Source organism: Odontomachus brunneus, unplaced genomic scaffold (genome assembly GCF_010583005.1).
Source record: "Odontomachus brunneus isolate Ranch 3 - 2012 unplaced genomic scaffold, Obru_v1 Obru_scaffold_017, whole genome shotgun sequence".
Classification (NCBI taxonomy): domain Eukaryota; kingdom Metazoa; phylum Arthropoda; class Insecta; order Hymenoptera; family Formicidae; genus Odontomachus; species Odontomachus brunneus.
Genome location: NW_022639467.1, coordinates 559,490 through 584,213, shown reverse-complemented (window position 1 = coordinate 584,213; position 24,724 = coordinate 559,490). Strand labels below are relative to the sequence as shown.

At 34.0% G+C, this 24,724-nt stretch overlaps 4 protein-coding genes and 4 non-coding genes across 12 annotated transcripts; 2 read left to right on the top strand and 6 right to left on the bottom strand.

The window, feature by feature from the left end:
* Window positions 1-3,944: 3,944 nt before the first annotated feature.
* Window positions 3,945-8,099, bottom strand: LOC116841595 (WD repeat-containing protein 34-like). Its single transcript, XM_032809703.1, has 9 exons — window positions 7,842-8,099; window positions 7,686-7,770; window positions 7,354-7,569; window positions 6,927-7,161; window positions 6,640-6,841; window positions 6,349-6,548; window positions 6,059-6,201; window positions 4,714-4,916; window positions 3,945-4,149 (listed from the first exon to the last, which is right to left on the bottom strand). The coding sequence occupies exons 1-9, from the start codon at window positions 7,898-7,900 to the stop codon at window positions 4,080-4,082; spliced, it is 1,413 nt and encodes a 470-aa protein (XP_032665594.1). The 5' UTR covers window positions 7,901-8,099; the 3' UTR covers window positions 3,945-4,079.
* Window positions 4,055-18,161, top strand: LOC116841594 (transmembrane protein 161B). 3 transcript variants are annotated; one of them, XM_032809700.1, is made up of 11 exons: window positions 4,055-4,162; window positions 15,259-15,362; window positions 15,449-15,704; window positions 15,888-15,967; window positions 16,069-16,284; window positions 16,555-16,671; window positions 16,750-16,890; window positions 16,967-17,141; window positions 17,250-17,346; window positions 17,431-17,594; window positions 17,706-17,825. In XM_032809700.1, exons 2-11 carry the CDS (start codon window positions 15,295-15,297, stop codon window positions 17,823-17,825), a joined length of 1,434 nt encoding a protein of 477 aa, XP_032665591.1. In that variant the 5' UTR covers window positions 4,055-4,162; window positions 15,259-15,294. The 3 variants fall into 3 exon arrangements, with proteins under 3 accessions (XP_032665591.1, XP_032665592.1, XP_032665590.1); XM_032809699.1 differs by lacking the exon at window positions 4,055-4,162 and adding an exon at window positions 14,717-15,010 and having other exon boundaries at window positions 17,706-18,161; XM_032809701.1 differs by lacking the exons at window positions 4,055-4,162; window positions 17,706-17,825 and adding an exon at window positions 14,715-15,010 and having other exon boundaries at window positions 16,967-17,140; window positions 17,248-17,346; window positions 17,431-17,582.
* On the bottom strand, window positions 9,132-12,330 carry LOC116841597 (astakine-like). Its single transcript, XM_032809707.1, has 3 exons — window positions 12,178-12,330; window positions 9,541-9,674; window positions 9,132-9,448 (listed from the first exon to the last, which is right to left on the bottom strand). The coding sequence occupies exons 2-3, from the start codon at window positions 9,653-9,655 to the stop codon at window positions 9,252-9,254; spliced, it is 312 nt and encodes a 103-aa protein (XP_032665598.1). The 5' UTR covers window positions 9,656-9,674; window positions 12,178-12,330; the 3' UTR covers window positions 9,132-9,251.
* Window positions 18,162-18,570: 409 nt separating the features above from the next.
* Window positions 18,571-21,037, top strand: LOC116841596. 3 transcript variants are annotated; one of them, XM_032809705.1, is made up of 4 exons: window positions 18,571-18,933; window positions 19,346-19,613; window positions 19,840-20,102; window positions 20,291-21,037. In XM_032809705.1, exons 1-4 carry the CDS (start codon window positions 18,928-18,930, stop codon window positions 20,432-20,434), a joined length of 681 nt encoding a protein of 226 aa, XP_032665596.1. In that variant the 5' UTR covers window positions 18,571-18,927; the 3' UTR covers window positions 20,435-21,037. The 3 variants fall into 3 exon arrangements, with proteins under 3 accessions (XP_032665596.1, XP_032665595.1, XP_032665597.1); XM_032809704.1 differs by having other exon boundaries at window positions 18,571-19,613; XM_032809706.1 differs by having other exon boundaries at window positions 18,571-19,613; window positions 20,278-20,441.
* Window positions 20,894-20,967, bottom strand: Trnat-agu. The gene has a single exon. It is a non-coding gene; the product is annotated as a tRNA-Thr (tRNA).
* Window positions 21,038-21,380: 343 nt separating the features above from the next.
* Window positions 21,381-21,452, bottom strand: Trnad-guc. The gene has a single exon. It is a non-coding gene; the product is annotated as a tRNA-Asp (tRNA).
* A 223-nt stretch (window positions 21,453-21,675) lies between these two features.
* On the bottom strand, window positions 21,676-21,757 carry Trnas-aga. The gene has a single exon. It is a non-coding gene; the product is annotated as a tRNA-Ser (tRNA).
* A 296-nt stretch (window positions 21,758-22,053) lies between these two features.
* On the bottom strand, window positions 22,054-22,125 carry Trnaw-cca. The gene has a single exon. It is a non-coding gene; the product is annotated as a tRNA-Trp (tRNA).
* Window positions 22,126-24,724: the final 2,599 nt, after the last annotated feature.

Genomic DNA, 24,724 nt, shown 5'->3' with positions numbered 1-24,724 from the left:
GTGAGAGAGAGAGAGAAAGGACGAGTCTATTGAAGGAATAATAATAGTTGTAAGGATATCGAGTCGCGATCTCTGTGATGGTAACGACGAGCACGATATGACGACGACGACGACGACGACGATGACGACGACGACGATGTTTTTCCCCCCTTCGTGTCACCCGGGCGATTTTCGTCACGGGCCGTCACGACGAGAGATGCAATTATAACCGTCGAGGTTTTTAGACTATGTAAGAGATAGAGTCGTAATCTATTATGTAGCGACATAAAAGAAAAAACAAAATGCTAACACTTAAGGTCCGACTGGAGCGTACACATAGACATGTATTATATTGCAATTAAGGACTAACCGTTTACACGAGAGGAGGGAGCATCGGTCGACGATGGTGACGATAGTAATATAGGTAACGATGTACACCTAAACAATTGTAAATATGCGAAATGAACGCGCGTGGAGAGGGGGGATGACTACCCCCGGAAATAGAGAGGGAGAGAAAGAGAAAGAAGAGAGAATATTTTGCTATGCGAGAAGAGAAGATTTCCGGAGGCAATACGAGTGTGTTTCGCATTGACGGCCAGTTCGAACGGCTCGAAACGACGACCAACGGCTGCGAAAATCGCTCCCAACCTTGCAAAGCCTGCAAATGCGAGAATAAATTGCGAAGGTGGAAGAGGACGTGGAAGAAAAGTGGCGGTGAAAGGCGGCGGCTCGTCGTTACGCGCAAAAACGAGATCTATCGATCGTCTGTCCATTGACGATCCAACGAGAATTGTTATTTTCGATGAAGAACGGAAATTACTTTCCGGAGAAGAAATATCTTCGGAACAATCGACTCAATCAACTGTTCCAGAGAGATCCTCCACCTGTCCTCATGGATGATCAGCGGCGGTGACTTTTCAACGCGCATCCCGTTGTTTTCACCGTGAAACAATCGTCTCGTGCTTGCGCGTCCGACGAGAGTACTGGGAGACTTTCACCGAAGAAGAAGAAGGAAGAAAGAAGAGAGAAGAGCGGGACGAAAGGTTGGAAGATGGACGCTAACGTCACTCGCTGCTGCAATCTATCAAAAAGCTGCGTGCAAAGGATCGTCGCCATCCTTTTCCATGTTATTTCGTTCACGGCATCCGTGAATAAAATACGAATGTGTCGAAGAGTACGAAAAGATCAAGACATTAGAGGAAGGGATGGGTGGACCAAGAAATCAAGGCGGATCGAAAATGATCAAAGACAAGATCAAGGAGGACCGTTACTTTGGTAAGATAATGTACGGGTAAGATGAAGTTGGAAGCTTTCCGGAAGTTATTCACTTAAACATGCTCGGAGTTGTTGTCGAGGGAGGAAGAGTCGTACCTAAAGGCGCAATTGTTTGTATCGCACTTTGCTTTGCACGTTTATAAAGCCGGTGCGTTTCTCGTGAACGAAGTTACAAAGTTACAGCGAGCGAAAACTAATGATATTCAGAGGAGAAATATGAAAGGAGGTAGAAGAAAGAAGAGGAGAAAAGAGAAGAAGAGGAGGAGGAAGAAGAGGAGGAGGAAGAAGAGGAAGGGAACGAAAGTTTTTCGGGTGTGAATGATCATCAAGACACCAAACAGAAGACTCGAAGCACAGAGCGGAGCAGCGAATATATGTACAAAAAAGCTCTCCTGCTCGTTACCAGAGCGAAAGCTCTCGAGTCTGAACGAGGGGTCGAAGCGAGTGTGAAGATTTCAACAGATGAAAAACGGACCAGAAAATGTCTTTTTAAATTAAAAAAAGGCGCCAAAAAAAATCGTAAGTGTGGTGGTGAAACCAGTTGAGAGAGAGGGAGAGCAAGCGTGTGTGAATGTTCAAAAAACAGGAAAAATGTGCTGCAGGAAGAAATACGAGAACGAGAAAGAACTTTTGATGGAAAAGGGAGAGAGAGAAAGAGAGAGACAGACAGACAGACAGACAGAGAGAGAAAGAGAATGCAGAAAAAGAAATAGACAAATGAATTCGGCGTGCAATAATGTCCGGAAGAGCGTTTCCGGCGGGTCATTTGTTTCAAGATAATGGCGGAGTTTTCCTATTCCTCAGTGAAGTAGAGGCGGGGATACCCGAAGTTTTTCGTGAGAAGCGGAATTTTTACCGCGAGGAAAACGTTTGGGAATGACCGTAGTGAGATTTACTAGAGCTTCCCGTCCCCGTGTTACTTCCAGAGTATTTCAGCGTACCACGATTGTATATCTACGCATGGGGACGGAATTCAGTATATTTGGAGGTGTTTATATGAGTGTGTGGGGTGGAGTGCGAGCATCAGAGTTGCACGCATATACTTGTGTCGAGAATAGAAGAAGAGACAAGAGTAACAAGAAGCAAGTACAAGTACAAGGACGATCGGAAAGATATTGTACAACGGAGACGAGAGGAGTAACCCCCATGTGAGTGATGCAACTCGTCTAACGAGACTCGCTGAAACGTGGTACTACCGCATCGGCAAGAAGACGTCAAGAGAGCAGGAATCTTTCGACATCTTTCAACATCTATATCAAGGAGGACGGAATTTACGATCTTTTTCCGTTCACGTCGGAAGAAAACGAAGACACCAAGATGGAGCAGAGAAAAAATTTTCAACTATATCCCATACTATTCCCCTATTCCTATTTTCCTTTCATTTTAAGGAGTTTATATCAGTATGGAAAATCTTACGGATTTTAACACGCGGCTTACGGCCACCTTCAAGATATGTGAGACTTCATCAGTTTTACGAGAGAATCACTTTTATTTTTTATTTTTTCCCACTGTATATCTCATTTTATCCCGTTTAAACCAGATTCTCCCGCATAATCCTTTTTCTTTTCTGTTAGGGCCCCCCCGGGGGCCCGCAAATGTGTCAAGTACGGAGGTGCACCTCCTCGGTTTGAGCAATGAAAAACGCCTGTAATTCCACAGGTCTCAGAATGAAAATTTCTAGGAGTATGCAATGGAACTGCCCAGTCGAGGTTAAGGAACACTGCCAGGAGTTGGGGACAAGGAACTGCAGGAGTCGATTAAAACTGTCCTTTTTAGGACATAATTTAAAACTGCCCTTTTAAGGGCAAGGAACACCTGCACAGGCGCCAAGCCGTGCAATAAATTTTTTTTCCAAGACATTTTTGTCTTGGGGAAAAATTGTCGTACCTGAAATATAATAAAATATTCTCCGCCCCTTCCCTTCTATTCTCTATTATTTATTTCCAGATCCTGTCTCGTATGTGACCGTAGAGGTAATAAAATTATTTTTCACATACATAATTCATATAATATATAGAATGTCTATAATATATAGAATGTGTGAAACATTTCATAAAAATTATTTTTCACATTTTTATATATCTTTTTAATATTAATATATATGAGGAATGATTAGAAAAATTACATGATTTCATTTAAAGTAAGAAATAGCAAATCACAAAAGCATTTCACCTAAAATAAGTTCACGCTGATTATGAGATTCTTTCTCAAAATAGTGATATTGATATAAAAAATATTTCTTTTACTAACCAATTCATTTTTTTTCTAGGGAAGTAATCATGTAAAAATATAGAAATGGAACATCCTGTGCGGTTTCGCAATGCTTTGGATCGTTATTTTTTTCACTGAAGTCAATAATAAGATAACTCTAATACTGAAAACAACAAACAATAGGTAATTCTATTGCAATGTTAAATTTTTGTTTATTGTATATATTGTTTTACTGGAGCAATATTAATCTATTGCTACGATTAAAAATGTAAATATATTTATAATTAAATTTTTATAAGAATTCATCTGTTTTATACACAAAATAAATATATATGTTAGTTAAATTATACTTCTTTCAGAGAAGCGATCTTCGAAATTCTCTCTCACGAGTATTTCCAGTTATAAGATAATCGCTAATTCATGATAAATATGTTGTCATCGTTTCTTATCTATTTGAGAAAAAAATGTACAATATGACGTAGAATCCAGCTTTTTGAATAATTTATTTCAGTAAAAACGATTACATGTGTTACGTGTAATAAAGCATATATAGCAACGTCAGTAAATTCAGCAAAAATCACGTTAAGTAATTGCGTCAGTCGCAGCTATCTTGTTCAAAACAGACGTCGTGGAAATTTCCAGATTTCAATGTTCCCTCGACCGTCTCCAATAGCCAGCATATCTCTACACACAACAAGTAATGTAATTTATTAATCTCCAAGATAATTTTTCATTAATCGTTTGCATTGGAATTACAAATTACATTTGTTAAATAATTGCGATTATATTTGATTTAAAAGTATGATATTTTGAATGTGTAACAAGTATTTGAATTTGTTTTAAGACTTGTCAATGAACATCTATATGTATAATAGATTTATTATATTATTTTCGTTTATGTTGTGTTACTAGATGTTTCTTAACGGCAGACTGAAGTATGAAAATTAAACGTACTAATTCCAATGCAGAAGCAGTCGTGACACTTAGATTTTATCTTAGAAATTGTAGCTATTCGTGGTAACGTTATTGCCAATTCTATTTTCGAGATTCTAGCTATTCGCGGTGCAAATATACTTAATACAGACAAGAATAATATTTCTATCTATAGGTCGACACGCATATGCTGAGGAATCGTTTAAGCTAGTTGTAAAATTCCATCGTGACTGTCGCGACTATAATTAGAAGGAAGAAGATAAAAAGTCTTATCAATGAGTCATTCGCATTTCAGTATTTTGCATGAATGCGTACCTTTTGGAATTGACGCGTAAACTGCTGATGCTCTCTCTGCCAGTCACTTGGAGTTTCGCACACGTCACGGTTTTACCATTCGTGATGTTGTGGAATTTTATAGACGCGCCTGCTCCATATGCTGCGAATATGTCTTGATTGCCAATCATCCATGTTAATCCCACGACCGTATCGTCAACGGAAATGGTTTGCTGGTTGATGTGCTGTTTGTGCATTCATGTAACATACATAATTATATAATCTTGACAAAATTAACATGGACTAAAACGTACAATAGTTTTCAATCACCTTATTTAAAAGTTTATTTTTATAGATAAATGGTTCAATATTATCCTATCATGTAATTGTCTATTTTAGTGTTTGTTATCGAAATACTTTAGATAAAATGTTTCCATTTTAATTTCTGGTCTTGAATAATTGAGGTCAGGTTTTTTTTATAGATAACTTATGATAAATTTGGAGAGTCACCAATTATACAATTTTGCCAAGAATAATTTCGTTTTACGTAAACGTTGCATCTATTAATGTCATTATTTATTCGCGTATATATATTCCGTTAACGTGTAATTAGACAATTTTTATATTCTTGTTTTTATTTTTTTTGCAAATATTAAGGTTCCTGGGGAGTCGCATCATCCATCTCTTTTTAATGACGTTAGAAGCGAGAAAACGCATGCTAAAAATTCCTGCAAAATACGTCGAGATAAACAGATATATCCACAAAACGACATTTGCGATCGATTAAGTACACCTCTAAAATACTCCGTACACTTTCCTTTTGTTCTAAAAATCAATAGATAATCGGAAAATTAATATGACAAGATAATGAGGAAATTAGGTTAGAAAAGACGATTGCACGTCACATTTATTTTATAATTATCTATTGATTGTTAGAACAAAAGGAAAGTGTATGGAGTATTTTAGAGGTGTACTTAATCGATCGCAAATGTCGTTTTGTGGATATATCTGTTTATCTCGACGTATTTTGCAGGAATTTTTAGCATGCGTTTTCTCGCTTCTGACGTCATTAAAAAGAGATGGATGATGCGACTCCCCAGGAGCCTTAAGTATCAAAATAATTTTTTTAACGCGTGATATACAACGTTCGATTTGTCAACAATTTTGATTTAATATAATTGATTATATATATATATATATATATATATATATATATATATATATATATATATATATATATATATATATATATATATATATATATATATATATATATATCCGTGATTTTCTTATTTTGAGTAAAACATTCTTTCTTTTCATAGGTATAGAGCCAAACTTGTTATTACGATGATATTAATAGAGATTAAAATGATGTAAGAAGATTTACCTCATCGAGATTGTATATACGAATTTCTTTATCCGTAGCACTGCTAACAAAAAAATTACGTAACGGTGAACATTTAATGCAGGTAATACCACCTCCATGTCTTTCGTACTCGTCGATTATGGGATCTATCAGTGAAGCATCACCTGAAATCAGTAAAAATAATTTAATCATGGTAAAAATATCATTAAGCAGTGGAAAAAGTTGATAAAAAATTAGATAAGAAAATAATACATTTTTTAAAGAAATACATTTAGCTTTATGAGAAAAACTGTCTTGTGTTTAGTACAAACCTTCAATGGGAGTTACACTGTCCAAACTGCATTTGTAGATTCCACCACATAATGTTCCGACGACGAATATACTAGGGTGATGTGGAGAAAAGTCAAAACTCGTAATACATAATCCTGCTTCCGCGGCGCGTTCGCGTGTGCCACCCGCGCTGCGTGGTCTAGCATTTTCCACTGGATTACGTTCCTTGACTATTTTGAAGCTAAAGTGAAATTGAGAATAATTATACTAGCAATTGTGCCGGTCAACAGTACGTTAAATATTAATAGCATTCGATTATTAACGGTATATACCGTTTGAACAGCTGAACAGTCGTGAAATTAGCCGTCAATTTGTGAATCAGTACATATCCATCTTTGCTGGAGCTCAACAACAGAGTCACGTCATTCACCGATCTTGGTCTCCAGCACACTTGAGATACACAATCACTATGTGTGCATACGTGTGTAGGTGTAACTGAATCCTCGTTTCTAAGATTCCAGACTAGTACTTCCCCTAAGAAAAAAAATAAAGACTACATAGAAAGTATAACGAGGTATAAATAGATATTTTTATTACTTTTGATACTAAGAATACTTACAATTAGACAATCCAGCTGCTAAAATAGAAGGTTCTGTTGGGTGATAACATAATGTCGTGACACATCCATTTGTCTCTAACGTTTTGGTGGGTGCATCCATAAAGTTATCTTCTGTTGTAAGATTATACAACTGAACTGTAGAAAGGTGATCACACCATGCTTCGTGATAAATATGGCTGTGACCAACTGCTAATGTTCCACCAACGGTACTCCATGATAAATCGCTTACTTTGATCTAAATAATATTTTGTATATAACATATGTATGACTATACGTTTTATATAGTCTATTCTTTTTAACTAAACTGGTGCAATGTTAGAATGAGATAAATATATTTTTTCTCACTTTAACTTATTGCATCAGTTCAATAGTGCAACTAAAAAGAACAGATCAATAGTTATGTGATTCCTAATTGAAAAAGACCTACCTGAGCATCTGACTCTTTTGAAGTGCTTATTTTTTTTAATAATTCTATATTGACAGAAGAAGCTTCTTTAATATTAGGATCATAGTCATCAAATGCACTTGTACCATAAGCTTCATCAAGAGCTTCCAGAATTCCTGGTGTAACTCGTTTTAAGAAATTTGCCAGTTTATCATAATCTACCTGTGCATTTGCCTTTTGTTCATTTGTTGTTTGAATCTGAAAATATAAATTTAATCAGATCTATAAGACAGAATATTATCAATTTATTATTATGTATTAAACGTTTGAACTCTCTTAAATTCTGGTAATACGTTGTAGTTTTAACAATTTACCCCAATACTTCTTGTTTCTGTAGTTTGTACATAATCATCAGTAGAAATTATATCTGTGGTCTGAACATTTGCAGTTGTCTCTGATCTAAAAGCAGAATTTTAATTAAGTAAAATAATTAGGTATTTAATATTTAGGTATTCTGTAATATAACTTACTTTGCGGTAGACAATTCCGAGTTAAAACTCACAACATCGAAGGACTTAGTACTAAACATTTTTTAACAGTGCAAGAGTCTTCTCACACTTTTCTCTTTTATTTTAGAATTTAATTAAATGTTTATTCATAAACATACGAAAATAAAAATTTCGTTTTAGACTACGTGTAGTGCTATTTTAACTGACACTACGGAGGACACTACTGTTATACATTTACATGAGTTCGTACAACAGCTGATCACAGCTGATAGGAATGCTTTTGCCATCTATACTTCGTATCATGTAGTATGTATGTAGGGAACCCGTACAATATGATTTTCTTCAGTAGATAACATAGATTGCTTTAAAGCAACATATCGATTTATACTGCACATATTTCATGTTTAACGCTAAATGTTGTTGTTTACTTTTTAATTTTGGATAATATTATACGTAAAAATGTAATATCTGTATTTCCATAGAGACGAATATTCATTAAATGGAAAAGAAAAAAGAAAGAATAATTTATGCAAATCGCGATGAGATAATATTACAAAGTTCCTTCTATATATAAAACTTCCCAGTAAACATGCATGTCTAAAAGATGTCTAAAAGATATCTAAAAGATATCTTATGCAACATTTTGTTGCATAAGACGTTTTTTAGATATCTTTTCGACATCTTTTAGACATGCATGTTTATTGGGTTGGAGAAAATTCTTTCTTTTTTCTTTTTATTTTAATAAAATAGATGAAACAGTGATGTATAATCACAGAACAGTGGTGTATATTTGAAGGAACGCAAACTAGATATAAATTTTGTACAATCTTTTCTCTCTTATGATATATATTTTGAAAATTAATATTACTCTTGATTTTATGAACAATATTGCTGATTCTAAACAAGTAATTTTAGCTTAGCTGTTGAAAGATTATATATCTTTTTCATAACAAATTGTCAATTAAATATTTTCTCAAAATTTTTATCGTACAAATGAAACATTTTCCTCTGACATTTTCAATTCTGAAACAATATAGTAATTTTTCACCAGTAAACATTAACTATGTATATAAGGTTTGTTATTTGAAATTATTAGACATTACATTAATTATTTCCTTATAGAAATATCATAATCATCATCATAAGAATCATTGATAATTACTTATTTTCAGTATTAAAAATACTGGATAATAAGTAATTATCAATGATTCTTAGTATGATATTTCTATAAGGGTTACTATTAGCAGTATGGTATTTTCAAAGATAATAATAATATATTAATATAATATTGCAATAAAAATATAGTATTAATGACAGTTAATATATCTTTATTTATTATAACGTTTTTTTAGCAGAAATAATACATTTCATCCTGAGCACATATACAACTGTCTAACATTTGTGATCTCTTGAAGTGACGGAAATGTGCTTCTATTCGCATATGCCATTTTTCAAATTGCAGGATAACCCTGTAGCGCAGGGACACAAGATATAATGTACATTCACAACTTTCAGTTGGCTATTGTCCGGGTAAGTTAAGTTAGTGGTAATAGTATTGGCATTTATGCGACATTGATCGCCTTTCTGTTGAAGCGGCATACAATTTGGTATCGCGTACCTCGAAGGTGCTAAAAATATATCAATATAATATATCAATACATTGAATATACTATTATAATATTCTAATATAATTAATCCTAAGAAAATAGGAGAAACAAACGTAGTAAACAGCATTTATCCGATGAACAGTCCGAGTTTGTTGTACAGACATTGTCAGAGAAAGGAGAGGCCAATGCTACAGTAGTGATTAACAGTATACCCAAAATTGGCGACATGATTACTGTTCGATAAATTCTGGAAAATAAAAGAAATTGAACAATTGTATGTAGCAAACTAAAATAAGAAATCTTTCTAATTAAATTGAGAAAAATTCAATGTTTATCAAAAAATGAGTAGTTTGTTTGCATTATAATTTGAATGCAATAATATGATAAATGTAATAATGATAATTAGTTGGTATTAATATATTTTTTAATCGTTTTTAGTACTTTTATTTTATTATTACAGAAATTAAAATTTAAGATAATAACACAAGTTTACATTGATACTATTTTATTAAATTTTTCACGTCCTAATTTGCACTATCCTATATGCACAAATTTTTAATAGATATCCTAAGAACATTCTAAGAATATTCGAATATTCTTAGGACGTTCTTAGGATATCTATTGAATATTTGTGCTGTATAGGATACAACTTTTTAAATTTTTTTTGTAGAATATATTAGCTGTCACATGTAATTTTTTTCGAAATTAATCTCCAAACTTGTAATTTTATGCAATGCCCTTATAGAAATATCATACTAAGAATCATTGATAATTACTTATTTTTAGTATTAAAAATACTGGATAATAAGTAATTATCAATGATTCTTAGTATGATATTTCTATAAGGGTGTAAGTCGAACTCGAGTACCCAGATAGCCAAGAATGATTGAACATTTTCCCAGATAGCAAAAAATCTTCAGAGAATGTTCTTAAGATGTATAGATGTCCTTAGAACGTCTTTAGAACGTCCTTTGAAGATTTGTACTGTATGGGTTGAGTAAACTAATGCACAGCAAGTATTGTTAAATGTTTGCTGTATATTTATTAACATGTAATGAACGCGTTACTGAATGCAACAACATGATTGCTTATACTTAGATGACGAAATTTCAAGAGCAAACTGATCAACAACAGTAGCAACGTTGTCAACATCCCTTATAGAAAAGTATCACTGGCTGTGATAAATTGGTCAGTAATAAATAGTAATTTTATTACTCGTACGAGTAATAAAATTATTGAACGACAGTAATTATCACTGGCCAAATTATTATTTATCAGTATTAAATTTTTATAAGGAATTATGGCACAAACTTTTCAACGGATTACAAATCTGCGTCAACGTATTGCCATTAATTTGTCGTTATTTGAATTAGAATTCACGTCAGTTCAATGTGACACACATAATGCTGTCTCCTTGTTCCTAAGGTGCGTTCCGAGTTGCGCATCAACCGCGTATTTCCTACAATATATGTAACATAAACTATAGATAAATGCGCGCATGCAATCTGTGCATATGCGTAATACGGAACGCGGCTCTTTATTTAAATTAGTTTCAGTTTGTTGTCGACAATACGACAGCAAACTCACAGATAGTTGGCTATCTAAGTAGTAGTAGTATTGATTCATTAGGGATATTTTTGCAATATCGTCTCACAACGCTAAAATATGTTCCGATATTCAGTATCAGGATCAGTTCAAATCTAGAAGACACATAACACAAATTGTATATTCGCAGTACTAACAGTGAATATCAGGACGTACTTTAGCGTTCTGAAAGACCGTCCGTATCTGAAAGACGGTATTGCAAAAACTCCCTATTTAGATCTCATTTAGATCTTATTCATAGCATTCATGTAACCATGAAATTCTGTGTGTATTATCTCTTTTCTCATACCGTATAATTTTTAATATTTAATTAAATGCTTTTGAAAGACTAATGTTACATCATAATATAATAAACGAAAATGTTACGCGTTAATAAAATTATTACTTGTAGTGTAGCAATTATTTATGTAAAGACCCAGGTAGAGAATAAAGTCTTATAAAAGACGTCAAATGATATAAAAGTGGTGTCATTTTGGTATCAAACGATATCATTTTTATGACAATTTTATGACAATGATTTTATGACAATTTTTTGACAATGATATTATTCCAGATAGAATTCAAAAAGAATTCAAAAAGAATTCAAAAAGAATTCAGTCGTATGTCACCAATTCTGAGTTCATTTTCAGATGTAAAAAGAATTCTTCAGAGTTCAGTGAAAAGGATTCTTTTTGTATCTAAAAATGAACTCAGAATTAGTGACATATGACTGAATTCTTTTAAAATTCTCTGTGCTATCTGGGATCTTGACATCAAAATGATTTTGTGTTCTACCTAGGGAATTAACTTATTAATTCTTATTCATATAACAGAACTGAATAATATATTTTTTTTAATTCACAATTTTAATAAATGAAGAATAATTAGCTAAATTATGCAATATATACACACAGAATTAAATGGATTATACAATTATTTAATTAAAATAAATAATAAACATTTGGTTAAACAAACATGCGGTAAACTTGTTGTAAAGACACATTTTTGATGCAAAACTTTTCTTCGAATTTTCATAAAGCGGTCGTGAATTCTCGCTACGCAAGCGTTCGTAGATTTTCAATCGTACTGCTTGCATCATCGCGGATAAAAAAGAATACCGCCTACGAGTCTTCTCGCGTGAGAACAGACACGGATGTGTTACGCACCTGTTATTTGCGGCCCACACTTGTCGCACACTGCTCGGTATATGATCGCACTAACTGATAGACGCAACGTTTTATACCGCCAGTTCGTTCAATCTTGCTCGGAAACTAAAGGATGTATGTCCGCGCATGAAGTCCTTGCCGTTTATCGATATAATTTTATTCTGAATTTTTCGCGCATGCATTCTGAGCAATTTGTTGATATTAATAAAGATTATAATACGCAATAGAATTAAAGATAAGTCATAAATGCGATTAAATCTTTTTATCGACAATATAAGTGCTGATAAAATCACACTTACGTCTAAGATAGTTTGCTAAAAAAAAAGAACAATGCTCCTAAGAGAAAAGCGATTACAGATAATCATAAACGGATGTCATATAGCAATCAAATTAATCCATTTTCAGATAAAGATATCAGTTAAAAATGATCAGCAGAGATTTTTCTTATCTTTATATAGCATTAGGGAAATGGAAGATTCGTAATATTATAAACTTTGCGATTAGTTTTCTAATAAATTAATAAACGTATGCACACATTATGAAATCGATATTTAATCAACGCGTCTATACGGGTAAAACATTTTTACGCATTTTCCCGCATTTACCCGCATACATAGGCAGTTCCTAGTTCTCTCGAATTACACTATTAATTTAAACAATTCTTATATTACAGTTTCCAAAAGTTAAAATGGGACATTATTTTGTTAAAAATCATGTTACACGTTATTAATGTAACATTATAATAACGCAAGTTGTAATAAAATAATTATGTATAATAAATTATAAGTAAATAATAAATTCTCATTTTACTGACTGCGGATATTGCTAATAATATCTCTTTGAAACTTCTAAATCATGCCATGGCTACAAGTGACGTGTCCATTGAATGTAACCTTTGGTAGCCCGATCGTCGATTAAGATAATAAATAATTTTCTCAACAGCTTCCATATACATCACTCTTAATGTAGACACTCTTAAGAAAGAACAATTAGTTAGACAATTTGAAACCTGTTTAAAATCAGTAGAAGATCATATATCGGCGATTATTGTCATTACGTAATCAACGATTCGGAATTTCCAGGATGCTAATAGTGTTGTTCGTACCTTGAAAATATGTTCTTCTGCGAAGTTTCAACTAGTTTTTCACATACTTTTTAGAGGCACCGTAAATTGTATTGTCCTCAGCATTACCTTCTTTTAAAGAGAGTGCAATATATATAGTAAAAAAAATAAATGTGAATAAGATTTTAAATCAAATTGAAATGTATAGAAGCGAACGTTTCTAAAAATTGCTACGGGATTGAAAGAATTTCGAGAAATTTTATTTAAGATTATATTAAAACAGTATATATAGATGTTAATATTTCTATACATTTATCTTTAGTTTTGGTAATAATAAACAATAATTAATAATAGTTATAATCATAACTGGTAATAATACTTAGAAAATATAAATTTGTAGTTTTAATTTAATATTGAGAGAGAGAGAGAAAAAGTTTAAAATATTTATATATTTCTGAGTTATGCTATTGCTTAATTTCTTATAACGAGAATATACTTATCGAGCTGTAATAAACACTATAGGATATTTGATAAGCGATGTTTTACCCAAACAGCATGAGCTCTAAAAATGACGCATAAGATAACTTTAAGATATCTTTTAGTTATGTTTATGACACTTCTAAAAGATGTATCATAAAGATGATTAAAAGGCAACTTAAAGTCATCTTATGCGTCGTTTTTAGAGTTCATGCTATCTGGATACTTTCTCCTTTTTACTATACAACTTGAAGTCTTATCGTAATACTAATATGGGCTTTGTTGTAGTATTACCTGTACCTGCGGGTAATGCTAATTATATGGAAAAGAGCCGTAAGGTATACGTGCAGTTTCATTGCAGTCATTGCAAAACGCTTATGTGCGCTTCGGTTTAAGATATTATGTAATTATGTATGATCATGTACGTAGTTATATGTATAGGATTATCAAAGCTACATAGTGTGTATATTTTTGCATACAGTAGATTAAAACAATTAAAACAAAGTAACTTAAACTCACACATTTATGCGAATTTGACAAATCATGATATTGTTAATTAAATATATATTTAATATTATTATATTAGTGATATTATTATTTAATTTTATATCTTACAAAGTGGATCAATTTTTTTTACTTTAATCTTTAATCTTTTCCTTTATAGAAATATCATACTAAGAATTATTGATAATTACTTATTTTCAGTATTAAAAATACTGGATAATAAGTAATTATCAATGATTCTTAGTATGATATTTCTATAAGGCTTGCTTTGATTTTTACTTTATTTAAAATTAAATTCTTAAAGTGAAACAGCTTTTATTATTATCAAACATGTATGATATCATAGGTTTCTCAATTTAACTAATTCAACTAATTTTCAAATTAAATGAAAGAATCTTGCATTTTTTCTTGTTAACTACGCGAACACGCGTTATCGATACATGGTTTATTTGAATCTTCCAATATTCTTGGCTAGATGTCGACATTAAGCGCGCTGCTGTTCTTCGTTACATGTGCAGCGATAACTGGAAATAACCTCGTATCACATGCGAGAAGCGCGAGTCAATGCATTCGTTCGGTATTATGCGGTTGCCGGGTTATAACTATTTATAAAACCAGCTCAACTGTGTATGCCCTTTGAAATGCTAGAGCAAACATTATTCACGACTAATCGGACATGTTTCACCATTGCGTTTTCCGAAACTGATCGCGATTTTAGAAACGTCTTCTCTTCAATGGAGCAGTTCCTTTTGTGAGGATTTAAATTGCCAAAATACATCATAAATTATGGTAAATCTAACAAGAGTGTATTACGTACATTTGTAAGAGAATAATATTTAGGTGAAAATTGCATTTCAGATATGGCATTATATTTTTTTAAACACGTTTTTTGTTATATTATCTAACAAGAAAATTCTGTATATCTATAAAAATAATGTTTATATAAAAATATATTCTATAGATACAAATTCTATTTTCTTAAGTATGTTCTTAAGTATGTTTATTGTCATGTTTATGTTATATGTAATTTCTTTCAGGCTCTTCTTGGAGCACAATTGGTCATCACCCTTATAATGGTCAGCACCATTCAAAAATTAAGTCCACATTTTTCCTTTGCAAGATGGATCTTATGTTCCACTGGGTATGTGCATATATAAATATATAAGAAACAAATAATGAGAAAAATGATGAATAGGATGATAAATTTTGTATTTTTGTTTGTTTCAGACTGACACGATATCTGTATCCGACAGATCAACAACTTAGAGCTTTAGCTGGTGTACCCAAAGAGAAACCAAAGAAAGGAAAGCACAGCGAGAATGGCAAAGTGGGAGATGTATTTCATATCCCTAGAAATCTAGATATCAAGCTTGAAAGTGCAAAAGTAACAAAGTATGATATAGTACACTTGAAATATTATACAGAATATCAATGGCTATTGGATTTTTCTATATATGCTACTATTGTTTATATATTGACAGAGGTTGGTATTCTTTAGTCACTAAGTTATTTTATCAATTAGTAAATTTATCTATCTTTACAACTGAACATATCCTTCAAATACGATTTGTTAGTATAGCTGTAATTATATTGTGTACTGTAGTAATATATTTGTAGCTAATTATTCTTTACATCACTATTTAAAGATTTACTTTTTATTTAACAGGTGTACAACTATTTTTACCCAATTAAAGATGAGATCAATCTCAGCATACTATGGTGTTCATTGGTTCTGGGCTTTGCATTGTATCCTTTGAATTAATATCTTTATTTTGACTTCTTAGTTTCTGAAAAGTAATTAAAAATTTTATTATAGTGATGCTTTATTCTCCTTATACAGTTTATAGTAAAGTACTGCTTTCCCTTTGGGTACAATATTTCAAGGGTGAAGAAAGTGTAGGTGAAAGGTCAACGTGTATTGTTACCGGATTTGGATATCTCCTCATTGCTATGATGGTTTTTATAATCGATGAAGATAAATTGGAAATTGGATTGGAGAAGGCATATACGAGTTTCAATCATAGTGCGTCTTTGTTTTTAGATAATCAAGGACTTTCGTCGACGTAAGTTGATCATGATATTAATTGTGTACTTTGGTTACTTGTTTTTAACAGATAGGATATTTTTCTAAGGAAAACATTTTAATATCGGATTTATTTTTAAAATTTACATTTTAAATCATTGTTCATTAACAATAAATCTTTCTACAAATAAAAGTTTGGCATAGAATATATGTTTTATTAACAATGTAGTGTATATTTCGTTAGTAGTTCTTAATGATATACTTTGTTTTACTACAATAATGTAAATTATAAAATTTTTTTGCTTTATAGGGGGCCAGCTTCGAAAATTGTTGTAAAATTTTTCCTTGCTATATGGTGTGGCCTGCTGGGATCTTTATTTACTTTTCCAGGATTAAGGGTATCAAAAATGCATTGGGACACTTTGAAGTATGATTAACCAAATTAAGTCAATTTATTGATGTTGAATACTGAAAAATTATTTATTACATATGAAAATTATTGTAGGTATCATAAAGATAGCAAATTGTTGTTACTGATAGCAAATATCAGTTATGCCTCACCTTTTCTATTAGTGAGCTTATGGATTACTCCGATAAGCAGGGATTACTTAACTGTTCGGATATTTAGTGGCATGACTGGCCCACTGTAAGTCGGTATTACGTTTTTCAAATTAAATTATATACACAGATATAGAAAGTAACTAAAAATATTTCTATTACAGTATGACAGCTGCAACATTTGAAAGTATGAGATTGGTTGCTGTTGTAGTCACTGTTTTATTGAAGATTATACTCATGCCAATATATTTGCAGTCTCATTTAAATCTAGCTATCCAAAGATTAGAAATTCAGAAAAAGGAAGCTGGCAGAATAACCAATGTCGATTTGCAAAAAAAGGTTTATATATGATAAAAAGATCAATATCATTGAAATATTATGATAATAATCAATACTACTTTTTGTTTGTAGAAGTATTTAATGACAAATTACGTTTATGTGTTACAGATTGCGGCTGTTTATTACTATCTTTGTGTGGTAGCGCTACAATTTGTTGTTCCCATAATTATATGTTTATTTTTTACATTTTTGTATAAAACACTCGGTGAGAAAATCTCTTATTATATACAAGAATGATTAACAATGATATGTTATATTCAAATTCGCATGTACTTTTTGTATATATAAGGTGGGTTTACCTGGGAAGGCATCTTGAAAGGAACACTAGAGGAAGAATGTCCGGCGGACGAATTACCGAAGTTCGTATCGCCTACAATTAATAATGATAATATCGATAAGACTGTCGTACAAACTGCTGAAGAACTTCAACTTGCATTAAGTTCATTAAAGCAGGTAATATACCTCAATATGTTTACATATATAAGATATTGCTCTGATTATGATTATAATTTAGAAAATATTTTTTGTAATTTTTTATAACAAAAACAATATGTTTTTTTATAGATATTTACAACAGATGTTTACAGAGGCGTTCTAGGATTAGCGACATGGTGGAGTTGTTTCGCGTTATTTGCTACTACCGCTATGGGCATGTTTTATCAATCGTATTTCTCGAACATATGAAAGGGTTGGTTGGAAAAACATTTAAACGCGTCACATCGCACAAATTCTCATTAAATCATAACTCAATCATTTGTTATTAGACATAGCATTACCCATCGAGATACGTATTTTCAGATTATCTATTTTAACGTATGCCTATCGCTAAACGATTAAAATGTCAACTTTCAATAATGTGAAATTTTGTAATGCACATAGCAATATGAATGATAGCGCAATTGTATTATAAATAAAGACATCCTGGAACTTGAAGCAGAATGTCTCTAATATCGACATTGTAGTTAATATAACATTTTAATGCATTTTTACAATATAAAAATGAAAAAGAAGTTTAAGTTATATTCATATTTATAATTATTTGCTACTTCATACTTTTCTCTAGTGTACGGATTTTTAATACTTGAAGCTGATGTATTATATGATGTATTAATTATGCACGTATTAAGTAATTCGTAAATTAGAGAAACAAATCTTTAAGATAATATTTTATATTTTACGAGAATTGACGCATTCGCGTATTGAAGGCGTAAGGCAAACGTATGTGTATAAAAAAGCTCTTGTGCTCGTAATAGAATTCGTCTGTACGATTCTACTGAACAAATTGCGTGTAACACAAATAAAGCTTGACATCATTATTGCTACCGGTTGAACACTCAATATTCCATGACCGTTCATCCGATCGCAATTAATGCTCTTCGTATGGCGCTTTGAAAGTAACTTTCTCTGTTATCAGTGATCTTGATCTTAGCAGAGACAATTTTGCTTTTTAATTCAAACCTGCAATTCCCATTGTCGTTTATGCGTAAAAATGTAGGCAAATAATATCTTATTACGCTAGATTCGACATATGATAGTCTGTTAGCATTTTGAAAGAGAAGCTATCACACCCGATTAGAGTACATGAATTATTCGATACTGACATCTCGGAGAAAGTGTCTACTAAAATGATGCCGATCAGATGCGACTCACGTTTCGAAGCGACTGCTTCCGTAGTATATAGCGTCCCACAGGTTTTCCTGGCGCTGTAATACCGTAGTGATTTTCGCCAGCGATAATACTGTGCTTCTATTATCACGCTGCAAGATTACTCGTACGATTTGTTACAATGTTGGTGAGTGAACAACTATGACAGATTGTGATGTGATATACTTGCATTTAAATGCTAATTTTGTAATTTGTACATTTCATAATTTTTACATTTCTTTAATATTTTCATAATAATAATTTAATGTCTTATAAAACATCTCATACTTTTTATTAATACAATATATCGATACATTTTATCGATACACATTACAATAAGGATGATCGAAATGATTGTGATTATGGAGTAAATGTAAGCGTGATCTTTTTTAGTGGAATGATGGATAATTAGCATTTAATGATCTCTATTATAAAGGGTTATTTACACAATTATATATTATTATTATAGTTTATATTAATTAAGAAGAAATATTTCAATGTCACAATTATCTTTGTATATTACAGTTACTTTTATTAATTATACATTTCATAATGTACAGATACACATAACTGTCTTTGGTGCGTTGTGTTGTTCTCTCATCGCGGCGGAAGCACCGATTCAAACCGTAAAACCGACAAACGTACTAGGCAGTTCAGAGCCACACACCTCCTTCAGTTTTATTAGGCCGGGTTTAACGCAAACATCATTTGCATTTAGTGGACCCAATTCTCATCAGTCGTTCTCCTCCAGTATCGGCAATCCTCAATTAGCGCAAAGGGTTCTACCGAGTTTGGCGCAGATTCTTGCTTACAGAAATCCCAGTCCAGGTTTGTGTTTTTAGAGAGAGTATTATTAAATTTTTAGAGAATTATATTAAGTCATTTTGCAATAAATTTTAGAATTACTAAGAGAAATAAAAGAAATAAATTATTAAGAGAATTAAAATAAAACGAATGGGTTTTAGATGGGTGATTTTATTTTTACAGAGCAACTTATATTTTATAAGAAGAAATCTATATTTGCGATAACTAAAGGGAAACCTTAAACTTCCAGGATATTATCCAGTTGCTTCTACTGCGAATGGCTATGGAGTGGCTCAAACTTTTGCAACAACACCAACAACTGGACCATTAACTTATCAAGCCACGGTAGATCCCGCTACTGCGTTAGCATACATACAGCAGCAGCAGCAGCAAGCATATTTACACGGATATCAACCGAATGCTTATCAAGCACAATTAGCGCAACTGCTCGCGCTTAGACAAGCGCAAGTACAAGCTCAACAAGAGCAGTTGCAAACAATTGACACGCAGCAGGTAAATTTCTTTTGTATTATGCTCGATGTAGGAAGGTATAAAGATAAAAATTTAAGTTACTATATTATGCAATATAACAGTGACAACGTTAACACAGTACTGTTGAATTATTTTATATAAAAAAGAAGGAACAATCTCTGTCTGATCGTATTTTAAGTGTGATTTTTGTTAATAGTAACTATATATAGGTACCAGAGCAAGATAATCAGTTCCAACAGCAAGAACAACAATCCGAACAAACGTCGAAGAATTTACTGGGTGTTGCTTACTCATCTGCACCATCAGTAGCGCATGTAAAGGTCTCCGGAAATGGGTACAAGTTCGACTTTTAATTCTAAATATATATATAATTGCAGTGTATATAACTTTTGCTATAGCAGAAACAATATTTTTATTTATAATAATTTTTATATAAAACTTATAATATGCACACATAAACACATATATAATAACATAGATATAATGTACACATAAACACATGTTTATTTATTATGGGAAAATATAATATACATAAATATAATAATATATATTTGAACTTTTTATATAATAACTAAGTATTTAACAATTTTTCACTATCATTATTTCGTGTAAATAAAAATAATCAAATATATGCTCTCACACATATGTGTAATTTGTAGATCTATTTATAAAATTGTAAAAAAAATGTGTTTTTTATAGTTAATTGCATCTGCAAATCCCTGATAATTATAATTGACACGTTATCGCTTAGAGATGATAGCTCTTAAAAAAATGTGCAAGAGTTAACTTGGAATACAAAAATACAACTTCTGAGGCCCCGGGGGGATTCGAACCCCCGATCTCCTGTTTACTAGACAGGCGCTTTAACCAACTAAGCCACGGCGCCTTCGCGCTTCCCTTCGAATTATGAATTTTATTAGTAGTTTTATATATTATATTATATAATTATTTTTATACTGTGTTATATTTGTATCTCATATTACTAATATTAATGATTTATTTAATACAATTAAATCGATCATTATCAGCTGTGTAATGTATAAATAGTACATAACATCATAATATTACAATATATTTAAAACTTTTCTTATTCAGCTATTGTGTTATTTTGTATTATATTATTAATATTAATACATACAAAAATACCAACATTAAATTGTATTCTCCATCTAAAATTCCTTTTTAGATATTAAATTTAAATGCTAGATTTTTTTTTACAAATAACACATAAATATAACACAAGTATAATTATATTAAAAAATAAGATAAATATTTATTTCTCAATCAAAAAAGGAAACACTCCTCGACGGGGAATCGAACCCCGGTCTCCCGCGTGACAGGCGGGGATACTAACCACTATACTATCGAGGAGAAGTTGGTGTCGTGCTCAAAGATTGTAGTATATATATGTACGTAGAGAATATTCACAAAAATAATAACAAATAATTTTTAAAGTTTTATTTATCATTTCTGATAAAAAATATAAACAATTCACAAGAGCAACGCTTTATTTTCATGCGCAATATGAATAATCGAGACGTTCCTGTATTATAAAAAAAAGTATATTAAACGATAAAAAATAACCACCTTTTTCCGCAGCCGGTAGGACTCGAACCTACGCTCCCAGAGGGAATCTGATTTCTAGTCAGACGCCTTAACCACTCGGCCACGACTGCTACTTGTTGTGTCGTACAGATAATGTCAGGAACATTTTACAACAACCACAGTATATGTTATTAAAAAATATCTTAATATATAACTATATGTAAAATGTTAAACGTAATTATCAGTCTGATATCAATTGCATTTTCATGTCGACAGTATTTAGCGCTAGTTGATATTATTCCCGATATGCAAGGGCTTGAGGGCGCGCTCACGTCATCGTGAATGTCGTTGTTGAAAAAAGCAACAAAAATGGCGGGTCACGTCTGTCATTCAAAAATAATAAAAAAGACGACAAAAAAAGTAAGAATGACCCCGACGTGATTTGAACACGCAACCTTCTGATCTGGAGTCAGACGCGCTACCGTTGCGCCACGGAGTCTTCGTATTAATTCGCTCCTGAGTACCGAATACTTTCAATGGGTCTACGTGTGGACAAGCATATTCCTTACGAAAGTCTTTGTGGTAAACTTTACGTCGAACATGAATTGTAATAAGCAAGGTAAGATACTATCATATCATAATCGTTAAATAATATTTCTTCAAATGAAGAATTTCAATATAATTTGTCGAGTATATTTTCTTCGTTTCGAATAATTCCAATATAACAATCTTCACAATGTGGTATTAACCCACATAACACAAGATTTAAAAGATGTCCCAAAGACATCCAGAGGATTGTTAAATGTCCGCATAAGTTCCCAAGATATCCCTTCAAGATCTTATGCTATGAGGGAAGTGTTTGAAATGATTCTTCATTGTTACACCCATTTAAACTCGTTTGCAATAATGCAAATATCTCTTCGGCGTTATTTATGACGAATAACTTATATTTTTTTTGTGCGTGGCACGCAACATTCTCGTGACATTCTGTAATGCCGGTTCTTCGTCGTTAGAATTAATTAAGGCGAAAATTACGCTCGTACCGACCAATCACAGCGGAGAAAGCTCGAAAACGCAATCCCAGACTGTGATTGGCCGACTGGCTTACTACTCAAGTTTCAACGCTCATGATTTTCGTGTTCATGGTCAAACACGTGGTTGCGCGGTAATCCGGCGGCGCAGTCTCTGACTAGATCGTCTGTAGGAAAGTCGAGAGAGCTCTCGCGGTTACACCGGCGAGCGCGACCGCGAATGGTCGGCAGCAGTGCGGTGGCGGCGGTGGCGGTGGTGGCGGCGGTGGCGGCGGTGGTCGTCGATCGCCGATCGTCCGTCGGCCGTCACCCCAATGTGCTCGGTGACGAGCACGTGGTGCGTGCTCACATCCCGCATGCGAGCACCATCATATCCGGCTAGCACGAGGTGGCAAGAGCTCGCAGGAGGCGGTCGCTCTCCCTACGTTGAACAGAGTTTCGCGCGGGTTGTCTTGCCGAGCCCCTCCTAGCACCAGGAAAGCATGCGAGCCGAGTAAGCCGTCGACTCCGGCCTGGCCGCGGTTATTGCGATATTCCGTCATACCTTGACTTTCGCCCGTGAGGAATTTTTTCAACAGGAACGCATGCGGCCGTCTGTAATTTCATGACGCCACCGATAGAAGCGCTAGTGTCAACAACAAGCCCGCCACTACGTTCGCACACGCACGAGCATGTACAGGGTGTATCGCGAAGTTACAGGAGAGAACGCGCTTCCCCATAGAGAGACGTTGGACAAACGTGCAATAAGTAGGCGAGACGACGATACGGCTGTATTTCATGGGATATTTCAGTAGGAACAGGCAACCGCGAGATGCAGTCTGTTTTTTGGTGTTTATTTATTGAGATGCAAACTTAACAGAGCTTTACAGGAGGGGCTATATGTTTTCGTGCAATTGTTTATCTGAGAATAAGTTACAGGACTTTGTTCAGCAGAAGAGAATGTACAGAGAGTAAAGTAATATTCGTGCGACGAGAGAGGAGAACGGAGTTAAAACTACGGCGTCTTACGAACGCACAATTCTGAGAAACAGAATCTGAGATCAGATTTGATCTGATGATCCTCTCAAACTTGTTTCAACTTCTTTATTAAACTTTTCTCAAGCTTGTATTAAATTTTTATTCACTATCTGTGGGTCGCAATTCCATTTTCCGTCGTCGCAGCCGCGGATGTCAACGAGTCATCATGTCTCGTTCAAGTCCCGCGCGAGTCACCCTGTATATCTACATACACACATACACACATGAGCGCGCACACACGTCGCTCCTCGCGGCATATAGCGAATCCCCACTTCTGCGTGCGGTATCTGAAATTTTAGGGGAAAACGTAATAACGTTCGATCCATTTGGCCGCGTTGCGCGGTGCGAGACGTGCGCGCGGCGTAATTCGATGAAACTCCAAGGAGACGCCAAGTTCGTACGGTCGAAGTCGACGTTTGCGCTTCGCATTTGTCGATGGCGGCGGCGGTGGCGGCGGCGCGCGCACGCGGGAGAGAGATTGCGGTATTATTAATGCCGGTTTTGGGGAAAAACGGTGTCACTGTCCTCCCGCGACGGCGGGCTTCCGTCGTTCCGAGCGTGACAGAGAGCGGTCGTTCGGCACAACGAGGACCTGTGGCCGCGTGCGAATCTCCCAGTGGACGCAGCTCGGGCGGGATTCACGCGCCGTCCCGGCAGCCGCGGGTCCATGTAGCCCTGCCGAAATTTCCGTCCACGCCGGAGTTAATGAACCAATAAGCAGTGGAAAGAGATCGCCGTGGACCAATGGGCTATGGCGAGTCGCGACGGTGCTTAGGGCCCGCGCGGCTCTTCCTCAAAATTGTGTCTTTCCGATCCACGGCGAACAGCTGACGGTGGGAGGTTAGCGCGTGGCGCGACCGCTGCCGCCGTCGCGTCAGCTCGCCAGCTGTCCGCTGCTGCGCTCCTGCTCGCCAGTCGGTTAAATTGTTGATTATGTCCATTCTGCCCGTTGACTGCAGATTACCGCGCGGCCGCGTGTAAATTAGCGGCGCCGAGAACGACGGAACGGGGGAACGGCGTAGGTCGGTAGGTTAGGTATAGGAAGGGAAC

Bases quoted from the DNA above. Each gene is read 5' to 3' on its own strand.
- LOC116841594 (XM_032809699.1), top strand. The intron at 15,363-15,448 runs GTATGTGCATAT...TGTTTGTTTCAG, and splicing joins TGGATCTTATGTTCCACTGG to ACTGACACGATATCTGTATC. The intron at 17,142-17,249 runs GTTTATATATGA...TATGTGTTACAG, and splicing joins ATGTCGATTTGCAAAAAAAG to ATTGCGGCTGTTTATTACTA.
- LOC116841596 (XM_032809704.1), top strand. From the start codon at position 19,283: ATGTCACAATTATCTTTGTATATTACAGTTACTTTTATTAATTATACA. The intron at 19,614-19,839 runs GTTTGTGTTTTT...TTAAACTTCCAG, and splicing joins TTACAGAAATCCCAGTCCAG to GATATTATCCAGTTGCTTCT. The intron at 20,103-20,290 runs GTAAATTTCTTT...AACTATATATAG, and splicing joins AAACAATTGACACGCAGCAG to GTACCAGAGCAAGATAATCA.
- LOC116841597 (XM_032809707.1), bottom strand. From the start codon at position 9,655: ATGTCGCCAATTTTGGGTATACTGTTAATCACTACTGTAGCATTGGCC. The intron at 9,449-9,540 runs GTTTGTTTCTCC...ATATATTTTTAG, and splicing joins GGATAAATGCTGTTTACTAC to CACCTTCGAGGTACGCGATA.
- LOC116841595 (XM_032809703.1), bottom strand. From the start codon at position 7,900: ATGTTTAGTACTAAGTCCTTCGATGTTGTGAGTTTTAACTCGGAATTG. The intron at 6,202-6,348 runs GTTTGTACTAAA...TACTGATTTCAG, and splicing joins CAGTGTAACTCCCATTGAAG to GTGATGCTTCACTGATAGAT. The intron at 4,150-4,713 runs GTACGCATTCAT...TGTTGTGTGTAG, and splicing joins TTACGCGTCAATTCCAAAAG to AGATATGCTGGCTATTGGAG.